General features: G+C 37.4%; 1 protein-coding gene across 1 annotated transcript; it reads left to right on the forward strand.

Annotated features, from left to right (window-relative positions):
• Nucleotides 1-1,024: 1,024 nt before the first annotated feature.
• Nucleotides 1,025-12,400, forward strand: LOC121378811 (nicotinamide riboside kinase 1-like). The gene is made up of 7 exons (XM_041507139.1): nt 1,025-1,191; nt 3,439-3,529; nt 4,621-4,678; nt 7,156-7,285; nt 9,261-9,332; nt 11,606-11,709; nt 11,896-12,400. Exons 1-7 carry the CDS (start codon nt 1,025-1,027, stop codon nt 12,021-12,023), a joined length of 750 nt encoding a protein of 249 aa, XP_041363073.1. The 3' UTR covers nt 12,024-12,400.
• The last annotated feature ends 167 nt before the right edge of the window (nt 12,401-12,567 follow it).

The following is a 12,567-nucleotide window of genomic DNA, read 5'->3' on the forward strand; positions in this document are numbered from 1 at the left end:
CACACGAAACATGTCGTATACCCTCAGGATAATTCGGAATGTTTTCAAATTATTTTTCAATCACTGGCATGATTCTGCAAGTAAGGTTTTGATTGGTGGACATGAGCTACAACTGGCTGGTGTTAGATCCACATGTAATAGTGGAGCTAATTTTAATTAGATTACGTTTAACCAGGCGCAGATCCAAGGGAAGGATGCTGGTGGAGAGCATCTCGGAGTCTAGCAGATGAATACAATGATTTTTAGTAGTGAACCTATGTAATATATTGATCAGCTTTATACATCAGTTGAAGATTACCCATGTTACTTTATATGTGTAGGCCTTTTGAATACCGTAAGTTTACGCCGCGTAAGTTTACCCCCTCTCCCCCTCCCCCCGAAGAATACCGGAGGTTTTATTTTGTAAACGTCGCACCCCTCCCTTAAAGAGCATCCGCCGATGAAATATGTTCCATTAGGTGTATCTCTATTAATTCCCACAAATAAAGAGAATAGAGCCAGAGGACACTTTTAAGAGTAATTATGACCTTCAGCGGAATTCCGAATTATTTGGGGGACGGGGCGTAGCCCATTGGCAAAGCGCTCGCTTGATGCGCGATCGGTCGGGATCGATCCTCGTCGGTGGGCCCATTGGTCTATTTCTCGTTCCAGCCAGTGCTATCTTGTCTGTGGCACGGTGCATATAAAAGACCCCTCTCTATGACCGTGTTAAAATGACCATACGTTTGACATCCAATAGCAGATGATTAATAAATCAATGTGCTCTAGTGGTATCGTTAAACAAAACAAACTTTTTTTTAGCCCGAAAAGGGATAGAAAGATTGCATAACCGAATTGTTTTGTTTTGTTTCTTTTCTTTCTTTTTCTGTCTTTCTGTCTGTCTGTCTGTATATTTATCTACCTATCTATTTTTCTTTTCTAAAAAGGTATAAAAAGTTTCTTGTCTAAGAAATTCTCTTAGGGAAATCAGTGAATGTTAGAGCTCTGTTGCTACAATGAAGAATTCACGAGAACGGAATAGAATATGGCTGACGGAAACGAAACCCCGTCAACTGACAAAGAAAACGGTCACACCCTCTCTGTTGATCTTGAAAACAAAATTAAGGAAGTTAATTTGAACCAGAATTCCGATACATCTGCAGACGAATCCATTGAACACAAATTGACACAAACAGATCACCTAAACAAAAAGTTACTGACGTCTTTTCTTGCCCGTTTGAACAAGGGAGATAACACGATTTCTTTTGCCGTCACTAAGGAAAACAACACCTGACTGATCAATCTTTCTGTGTCCAGTTATATATTTACAATGGCTAGACATTTCATAATTGGTATTAGTGGGTTGGTATAATCAATTTCTTTTTCTATGCTATACAGAGACAAAAAAAGTTATAACAGTTCTATATTTGACGTTTAATACCTTTACATCGATCATTTTCAAGTTTGCAGATAACAAATATTTAACATATTAATCATTAATACACATGCTACAGGAAGAAAGCTGACAGCACCTCCTTTCAATAATGTTCTGCTTAAGCAGGCATCGAAATAAGTTGAGAACGGTCGTGTAGGTTACAGGGAGGTTACCACATGTTAGAAAAGTTGAGAACGGTGTTTAGTTCTCGATAAAAAATTTCAACGAATGGTAGTTTCGTTTCCGAACGTAAAGCAGGCAATGCATTCAGGACTTCTGCGTTTCATTTTCTCGTCAGGAATTGCATCGATGTTCGCGCGCAAGTCACTCCACGTTTAAGCAGCGTCCACTAAATGAATTTATGTCCGCGTTTTGTTTTCTCGTACAAAATTGCACCGATGTTCGTGTGCACTTGTGCAATTGTAAAGCAATTTTGGCAATCCGCTTTTAAGCAGCGCCCACTAGATAAATTTACTTCCGGATTTCGTTTCTCGTATCGATGTTCGCGCGCACCGTTACAATTTCAGAACGACCGCGTAGTAGTAACAGGAATTCAATTCTAACTTTCATATAGTTGTGGAAACCTATAGGTTACCAGACTATATTTTGTGGTATCCTGTAAATGGGTTACCAGACACAATCCTTATTTCGATGCCTGCTTAAGTACGTATTTGCTGGCGGGTTTCTTCTTGTAGTGTGTGTATTGGTTATTAATGTGTTAAATATTTGTTATCAATGAACTTGAAAATGATCAATGTAAAGGTACTGAAGATCAAACATAGCATCTTGGATTACCATCTGGTAGGCACAGACTGAGCAATTTTGATATATACACTTTAACCCTGGTCGTAATGAGAGCGTATAACTGTCCAAATGTCTGTCTTGCTCTCTGCTCTCTTACGGTCAGAGTACTCTGGCTAGGGTGAATTGAGCCTAGATTCTAGGAGGGGGCATCTGACTTTAATAAAGTGTTATTGTTAAAAATGTTCATTATCTTTTGCAAAGGGAAGTGTAATTAAACTTCATCAGAAATAGAGGAGGCCTGGGACCTCACCTAAATCTGCAGATGGAGGGTGGGGGTGGGGATTGTGGGATGGAAAGGATCATTTGTTTAACAAGACCTCAACACATTTTAAACTATGGCTATTTGTTGTCTAACCTAATATATGTAGTTATTTTGACACTTGACACATGGTTTAGGGAGAAATTACCACCTGCTACCACACATGAGCTACTCCCACCAATACAAATCTGCAAGGAATGTTTTATGTGCCCCTTCATGTAGACAGGGCAGAACCTGATGCCCAGGCCAAGGCTAGTACTTTTTCAAGACAGGCTAGTGACAAACACAGACCTACTAGTCCTAATAATAACAAAACTTTTAGCTGACACTATTGAATATTTAGTGCAAATCAATCTACTGGTACCTATCAGTGTAATTTTATATTAATAACCAAGTACTAATGGGTGGGATTTAACTCATTCAGTAGAGTACTTGTCTGAGGTGCTTGGGTTGTGGGATCAAACCTCTCTGTTGGAATCTTTGGAAGTTTCCTCTTCCCACTTAGTGCCCCATGACTAGTGTATCAAAGGTCATGGCATGTGCTTCTTGCCTGTAGGAAAACAGGTCAGCAACACATTACCTAGAGACCTTGCAAATTTGCATACCATTATTAACCGGGTAAATACAATAAATTATCACATGGGTTTATGACATGGATATCATGGATAAGTTATAGGATAAAACTAGATATTAATTACAAGTTCTTCGTTAGAATATTAATGTGGGCATACCACATGTTTCTGGTATTCCTAATGTTTATAGTAGCTTAAACAGGATTTTGTTTAACATGTACAGAATTATTGAAGGCAAAATCTACTTTTAGTTGCTAATTTGAATATTTGTGTCTGGTGTTGACCGTTTTTGAAATATGCCCAAAGCTCAAATATTTCCATATTTTATACCAGGGGTGACAACTCCCAAAGTAATGTTTTGTAAACTAATTTTGTTTACTTTAATTCAGTGCTACCAACAGTGGCAAATCTACGCTTGCAGCCCAACTACTGAAGCTATATCCAAGAGCTATGCATATTTGTCAAGACATCTATTTCTGGGTAATATAGATTTATTCTTGTTTTGTTTTCATATACGTGTACTTAAAAGGTACATCTAGGCACATTTTTTAACCTTTCAATTTTTATTTCCAATGCATGGCCTTCCTTTCTTGTGATAATGTACAATTTGACTTTTCTTTCTGTTATAACACTGTCAACATACACATTTTAAAATTTTAAAATTTAATTTTATTATTATTGTACATGTATAACTGCTTACCTTATTGGCCATATTAAATATATAATTACCTGCACACTTACATGTAGAATGACCACTTTGAAAAACTTTAAGGTGGGCAGAATTTGCAATAAAATAATGTAGTATAATACCAACATTTTAAGTCTGGAATTGAAATTAAGAGGCCAAATAAAAAGAAATGACTGTCCTGGAAAAAGTTAACAGGTAATTTTAATCAAGTTAGGTGGGATGCCAAAAGTGCTTACAAAAAAATAATAGCTACTAATAGCTGATGATTAATAAATTCATGTGCTCCAGTGGTGTCATCAAACAAAACAAAGTTTAACTTTGGTTCTGATTGATTGTGGCAGAATTGTAGTGGGTGAAGTTCTGGCCATTGTGTCATGACGAAGAGGTTGTGGATGGCATCTGCTTTGGGAATGTAGAGTATGTAGTTCTCCATGGGCTTGCCTGTGGCAAGTTTGATGCCAAAAAGTACATATAAAGAGTTCAGGCAGAAAAACCGATACATCCATTTTAGTAAATTTCTGCAAAAGAGGTTTTTCTGTTATGATTTCTATGTAAAACACATCAACATATCTTAATTTGAAATAAATAAATTAAATAAAGGACAGAATTTCAAAAAAACAAGTATGAAAATCGCAACATAACACCTTGAACTGAATAATGATAGTAGAAGTCGTTTTTTTAGATAAAATGATGTTATCGGTTTTTGCACCTCCTGAACTATTCATATATAATTGTATTGATGAAGGTAAAGTTATGCCCCCCCCCCCCCCCCCTTATTAACGGTGTTATGTGCAAGCTAGTATTTATTTCATAGATGGTTATTTAAAGCCTTCATGTTTGATTACTTCCTTCTTTAATTGGTTTGTCAATTTTCATTGTACAGGAACCAGGAAATGAAAATTTGGAATTTGTTCCTGAAGTGAATCACAATAATTGGGAAAGTAAGTCCTGAAGTCTAATTTTAATTAGCAAGCACCATATCATGAATATTATAATCTTCACCTTGTTTTGAAGTTACCTTCTTCTTTTATTAAAAAAACTTTGACGTGAACATACACAGTGCTCTACAAAGCGAGTAAAATACTCGCCATCATGGCGACTAAAAAAATTCCCTGGCATCTAAAAAATAAAATCACATTTGCCAGTTGGCGACTGTCCAATCATTTTACTTTAATCTGCAAACAAAATTGGACATCGGAAAACACAGTGGACCAGTAGCAATTTATCTTCTATAAAACTTGTTTTCTATCAGTAGTTTGTTTGAAAAATAACAGTTTGAGACAAGTTAATCGGACTATGAATAACGATTTTCCAGTATTCAAGAGTAAATACGTTAAGGGAGCTAATACTTCGTTATGATGTTATCTCCCTTAACTTAAATTTCAAGCATTTGGAAATAATTTGGCTGCAGTTCAGTTTTGGACCAAGTCAGTCCTGTCCCATTTAGAACCCGGTTTTATTTATGTATTAAAATAAAATTCTTGAGTCACTGTGTGTCTTTACTTGTCTGTTTGAAATGTTAATTATTTTAAATGTACGACTTATATATGTGTTATGCTGTGCTCCAATTGTCTTGTGCTTATTGTGATAACAGGTCCTTCCACGATAACGACTTTTCCAGTTGTGAATGTCGTTTTAATCACGTCGGAAGTCATGTTCACCAGTGGAGGATGAAAACATGCTTCTATTTTCATGACTCGGCTTTAGATGGCTTTAAAGACAAAACTATTTACAAAATAGTATTTATGGATTTACAAGGCAGTGTGACAAAAATAAATTTTATTTAAACCAAAAGTAAGGTAGCTGATTGGTAATTACTAGTAACACACTGCAGCCTGGTAGATACTATTACAATGCTTTTATTTAACTTTTAATGAGTACTGCAATTTAAATGTATATCTTAGCAGTGCCATTAAAATATTAATTCACTTAATTTCGTTTAATAAAATTATTAGGTACGGAATTTGCTAATGACAGTTAATAGTCGTTCACTGTTTTAATGGAACCAGACACAAACAGTAACTATTTAACAGCTAGGATTACCCCCTTCATGAGTTCATTCGAATGCGGTCTTAATAACATTAACAACATTAGTAATGTGCCATAAAATGGCGCTAAAAGCACGTGGTTTTCATCTTGTCATTTCGGGGGAAAAAAGAATACAGATGAATCAATTTAATTACAAGTATATATTAGCCGGCTACTAAATATAAGTGGCTGGCGACTAAAATATTATATTTTACTGGCCAGGGAAGAGTAAATTTGAACTTGCTTTGTAGAGCACTGCATACATGTAATTATATTCTTATTTAATTGTTCCCTGGCCGTTCTTTCTACCATCACCCTCTATTTTGTACAAACTAAAAGGAACAATTTGTTTATTGTCAGCACAGTGAATAACCAAGCTGCTACTGGGCATAATAACCTGAAGGGCAGGACATAGCCCAGTGGTAAAGTGCTCGCCTGATGCGTAATCAGTCTGGAATCGATCCCAGTCAGTAGGCACATTGGGCTATTTCTCGTACTAGCTTGTGCACTACGACTGGTATATCAAAGGCTATGGTATGTGCTATCCTGTCTGTGGGATGGTGCATATAAAAAATCCCTTGCTACTTATGAAAAAAGTAGCAGTCTTCCTCTTAGACTATAGACTATTGGATGTCAAACATTTGGTAATTCTGACATATATGTTACAATTATCAAATGTTTGACATCCAATAGGCAATGATTAATAAATCAATGTTCTCTAGTGGTGTCGTTAATCAAAACAAACATTTTTTCATAACCTGAAAAGTGGTAGAAAGATTGCATAACCTACATTGTAGTTTGGTTTGCATAACTTATTTTTTTTAAAGATAAAGACATGGCTACATTGGCATTGCTCATTCAATAAATTTTTCACCAATGATAATTGTAACAGCTAGTTGATGTATAATCAATTGACATTGAGAGACCTTTTATGTGTGTGTTTTGTTGTATTGTTTTTAGTACAGACAGGGTAGCACATGCAATTGACTTTCCTGATAAACCAGTTTGTTGTGGAGCACTGGTTGGCAGGGTTCGCACACATCTTGGTGAAGGGTGCAGTGAGATCTACTGTAGCTCAATCGGTAGAGAGCTCAACTGAAGTGCCTGCATCGTAGGATTGAATCACCTCAGTGCACCTATCCACTGCCTCACAACTGGTATAGCAAAAGCTATGGTATGTGCTGTCATGTCTTGGAAAGTGCATATAAAAAGTCATTTGCTGTTAATGGAAAAAAGTCAAGTTTTTTCTAAGACTGTAAAGTTACAGAATGTTTGACATCCAGTAGGAATGATTAATGAATCAGTGTGCCTTTTTTCTGATGTAATTAAGCAAAACAAACTTAAACTTTTTACATGTAATAAATATAATTTAGTTTTCATGTTATTACAGAACTTAGTGCTATGGACATGAATCGGATGATGGCAGACATAAAAGCTTGGATACAGAAACAAGAATCAGGGGGAGATAACTCTCTTCCCAGTCTTCTCATAATAGAGGGCATCTTAATCTTTAATCACAAGTAATCATACATACTATTTTTAGCATCATTAATATATATAAACAAATATTTAATAGCTGTAACAATAATAATTTTACTCAGGTTTTTATAATTAAGTTTAAGCTAATTGTTGGTGGGTTATGTTAAAATAGCAAAATATAATATACTGAAGGCCAAAAGAACCTTTACCATTTTCAATTTGGAATTTAAGAAAAAATGAATTGTTTTTAAAAAGTAACTTAATCCAAAACACATAGCCCAAACACAACAATAATGTATGCAGAAAATTACACCCGCCCACTGCACGTTTTGGGTGGAACACACAGAAAGTGAAAAACTCGTGCACTATGAACAACAGCAATTGCACATGCAATAAGGGTATAAAAACGGTTTAGACGGCATGTCAAGACATCCACACAGATAAAAAACCACCATAGGAATGCCACGACTGACAACAGAACAACGCGAGAGAGCCCTGGGTATGATACAGATGGGAGCCACTCATGCCCACATCGCCAGAACCTTCTGTTGTTCCCGTGTTACTGTTACAAACTTGATGCAACGCTACAGGCAAACAGGGCAGACATCAGACAGGCCAAGAACAGGCAGACCCAGGTTGACTTCGCCCCGTGATGACCGGTACTTGCGTACCTTGCATCTACGAAATCGCTTCCTGACAGTGACGTCATCAGCAATGAATGCCTTAGGTCACAGGGTTAGTAAACAGACAGTGGCCAGGCGACTCAGGACTCATGGAATAAGGGCTTACAGACCATATAGAGGACACTTACTGACACCACAACATTGTCGTTTGAGATTGACATGGGCTAGGACTGTACGACGTTGGCAGTGACGTGATTGGCTGCGGGTTCTTTTCACTGATGAAAGCCGGTTCTGTTTGTTCAGAGTTGATGGAAGACAGCGTGTGTACCGCCGTAGGGGAGAACGAATGGTGGCTTCTTGCGTTCAGGAGGTCGTGCCATCTGGTGGAGGGAGTGTCATGGTGTGGGGAGGTATCTGTGCACAGGAAAGGACACCATTGGTCATCGTTCACGGAAATTTGAAAGCTCAACGTTACAGGGATGACATTCTTCGTCCAGCAGCAATACCATTTCTCCATCGGCAGCCACGAGGTGTAATTTTTCAGCAAGACAACGCCAGACCTCATACAGCCAGAATCGTACAGAACTTCCTTAGAGCCAACAACGTGAACGTATTGCCGTGACCTGCACGCTCCCCAGACATGTCCCCCATAGAACACCTCTGGGATGTTTGGGATCGCCGTGTTCGACAATGACCACACCCTCCAGCCAACCAACAGGAACTGATCCAGGCCCTTCAAGAAGAATGGCAACGCGTCCCACGTGACCTCATCAGACGACTGATTTTTTCTATGCGTCGGAGAATTATTGCTTGTATTGGGGCAAGGGGTGGTCACACACGCTATTAATGTGACTTGTTATTGGACTTGAGTGATTGTCTGTATGCTTTGCATGTCGTCCATGAAGTTGAAAGCTCGACTTGTGTACACCACCTCGCTTTGGGAAAATGTGACGTCATTATCAGATGCTGAATGACACTCATTTTTAGTTATGTTGATGTTGACATATTGATCTAGTCAATATATTTTACCTCATGCGACTATCTTTTGTTGTTTTTACACCAGATTGATTTAAAACTATGGTAAAGTTTCTTTTGGCCTTCAGTATATATATTTTTTAACCATTGATTAAAAATGCCATCAATGGGCAATTTCCCCCATGCCAATTAAAAAAACCCCCAAAAATGCTGTGAGTGACAAATTCTTAAGGTCAGGCCCTGCAACTCTTGGTCTTCACAGTGAAACCTTTTAGGCATTTTCACACAAACAAAATGGCCCTTGATACACCCATGGTGGGGCATCGATTGTGATTTTTCAAAGAGAACAGTCCACCGAAGGCAATTGCACCTTTTGTTACATTAGACAAATTGTGAGTTGTTTTCTTTTTCTTTTCAGGGAACTGACCACACTGTTTGACAAGAAGTATTTTTTAAAACTGGACTTTGACACCTGTCGAAAAAGGAGGCTGTACGTACATTGTATCACATAGCATACATATTAGGGGGCAGTTTCGCAAAACATTGTAAGTTACGTCTGCGACTAGCAGTTATATCAGGCATACATTTGGCATCTTATTTCACAAAGAAAATTACATCATTAAAGGGACAGACCCTAGTTTCAGCCCATGAAAATGCACACTAAGTTTAGTTAATCTACAAACCTGTAACACATTTGGATAAAGTTACAATTGAGAGAAACATGAGTCTGTGTCTTTGAAATGGTGAAATACCCTCTAAAAATAAGAATAAACTCGACTCCATGACTTACTTCTAAAATCAAAGTAAAGTACGATTTAATTTATCAAAAACGGCTCTAATAGTCAACAATATTTCTTAGTGTTTAAAAACTAGGCTATGTCCCTTTAAGGAAAATGAAGCATTTTAAGGAAATGAAATATATGTGTATTTCTAACTATAAATGTTGTACTGTAATACTTGTAGTAATAAGAATTGTGGTTTAATTATGGATTTACGTTTACGTGTAAAATTAGGCTTACAGTGTTTTGTGAAATTGGGCCCAGATGTTTATGTGAATTATAAGTAATATTGTTAGTAGTAATTACATTGTACACAAGTATTGTGTGGACATGGGTACTGTTTGATGAAACAAAAAACAACAACAAGGGACCAGATTTAATTGACTACTAGACTAGTTATGTGTGTATGAGAACACAGAGATGTAATGTGGGACTGAATGTCATTAACACAGTTAACTTCCTGACACTAAGGATGAGCACACTGATTTATTAATTATAGACTATTGGATGTCAAACATTTGGTAATTTTGACATATAGTCTTAGACAGGAAGCCTTCTAATTTTTCCATTAGTAGCAAGGGATCTTTTATATGCACCATCCTACAGACATGATAGCACAAACCACAGTCTTTGATATACCAGTCATGGTGCACTGGCTGGAATGAGAAATAGTCCAGTGGGCCCACTGATTGGGATCGATCCCAGACCGACCACGCTTCAAGCGAGCGCTTTACCACTGGGCTATCTCCCGCCCCCTAAGGATGAGTGTTTTGGTTGCAGTCATTATTTGCTTTCGTATCTCTATTAGACTAATAGAAGGACACAAACGACAAGGCCTTGCTATCAAAAGAAAAAAAAGAAGGAATCTTGTTTTAAAAGCCAAGTGAAGTCACAGAATTGATTCACATGTTCTGACTGTATGTGATACTGGGTTGAGATGTACATGTGTAGCTTAGTCGGTAGATCACTCGCCTGAGGTAACTGAGGTTGGTGGATCAAATCTTGACAGACCCATGGATTTTTTCTCTGATTCAACCCATTCCAGACATCTGATTCATGTATATTAGATGCTATTGTAAGTCCTGTCTGCGGTAAACAGCATATAAAAAATCATTTGTTACTAATGGGGTTTTTTTCTGAATAATTAGACTCAGCATCAGAATTATCAAATATTGGACATATATTTGACATAATACATCTATATGCTCTATTGGTGTCGTTAAACAAAACAAACTTTAGGTTTATGCTGCACTTATGTTTATAACCTTCTTATTTGATAGAATATTATTTACAAGTCACCTGGATATTTAAATATTCACCTCACTACCACACAAGTATTGATGTATATAGGCAGGATTTAGCTCAGTTTTAGAGCAGTGGACTTCATCTTGTGCTTTCCCCCATTGCCAATAAAGGCCTTGGTATGTACTGTCCTGTGTATGGTAAAATCCACATAAAATATCCCTTGCCAATTTATCGGTAAGAGTAGCCTATATGGTGGCAGGAGATGTATATACCCTCCCTGCTCAAGCAAATTTTTAATGGGAGATTTACTCTATTCCTATAAACATTGATCGCCACAGCCTAGACCCTACCTCATATTATAATGCCTGAGCAGTGAGTTTCCGCTCGTTCTGCTGGAGATCAATTGGATGTTTAAATATACTGAGTTGTTGTTAAACAAAGCTCCCTTTCCTTTTGTTGGAAAATAAAATCCTTTGTGTCCTCCAGCCAGTGCATCACGACTGGTACATCAAAGGCCGTGGTATGTTCTATCATGTCTATGGGATGGTGCATATAAAAGATCCCTTGCTGCTAATCGAAAAGAGTAGCCCATGAAGTGGCGACAGCGGGTTTCCGCTCTCAATAACTGTGTGGTCCTTAACCATATAACCGTAAATAAAATGTGTTGAGTGCGTCGTTAAATAAAACATTTCCTTTCCTTTGTGTCCATAATGCTTTATGTATGATATTGTGTTTTTAGACAAAGAACCTATAATCCCTCGGACCCACCTGGATACTTTGAGAAGATTGTGTGGCCCATGTATCTCAGCAATTTAAGTGATATCCAACAGCAGGATGACATAGGTAATTATATGCGAGTCATCTTTGATCTCCATCAGTAGATACAAATGAACAGCACCATTGCTAGTTACAGCAGTATTAGACTCCTATGTTAAATATAATTTTAACAAAACAAATTAACAACCCAGATTTTTTAATGTGTTACAGTGACATTAAACAGACATTCCTTTCTTTTGTTCCATCTTTCAGTGTTCTTCACGTGTGACGAGAAGACAGAACTGTCGGACCTACTGGAGAAAATGTCTACCGATATCCAAAACCTGCATCCAGCACTCGAGATAAAACAATCTATAAAGCATTCCAGACAGCAGGAGTAAAACATGAACCAAAGTGTCACACGATACAAGTGCCTCGTACAACAATAGCTACAAGAATCCGATTGTGACAAGACAGACTTTACGATTTCATTGGTTGCTATGCAATCAGCTATTCTTGTGCGAGGCACTCCTATCGTGTGGCATCACTGTAAAACTCAGGAAAGCTTTGAAAACAAATGTATATAATGACCAAAAATGTTTCTTTCTTTTTCTGGTGAAATTGAAAGATTATGCATGTCTACAAAATATTACACCCAAATAATTTAATTTACTAAATTATACAGGCCTTTCCCCAGTATTTTTTTAAGGCGCTTACATATTTAGCATCGTTATAACACAAAAATCAAGCCAAAAGAAGTGGGGTAGTGGGTTGAAAACAGTTAAGTGTTTGCCTTCAATCCATCAAATCATGCTGGGTTTGTTTTTTTGGGGGTGGGTTAAAACTTTTTTTTAAATAACCCATCAATTCCCCACCCCCAACAATTTCATAATTTGCACCATGTTGTTGCTGTTGATTTCAGCGTCGTGTTAAATGCTTGTGATT

This window comes from Gigantopelta aegis, chromosome 2, assembly GCF_016097555.1.
Source record: "Gigantopelta aegis isolate Gae_Host chromosome 2, Gae_host_genome, whole genome shotgun sequence".
Taxonomy (NCBI): domain Eukaryota; kingdom Metazoa; phylum Mollusca; class Gastropoda; order Neomphalida; family Peltospiridae; genus Gigantopelta; species Gigantopelta aegis.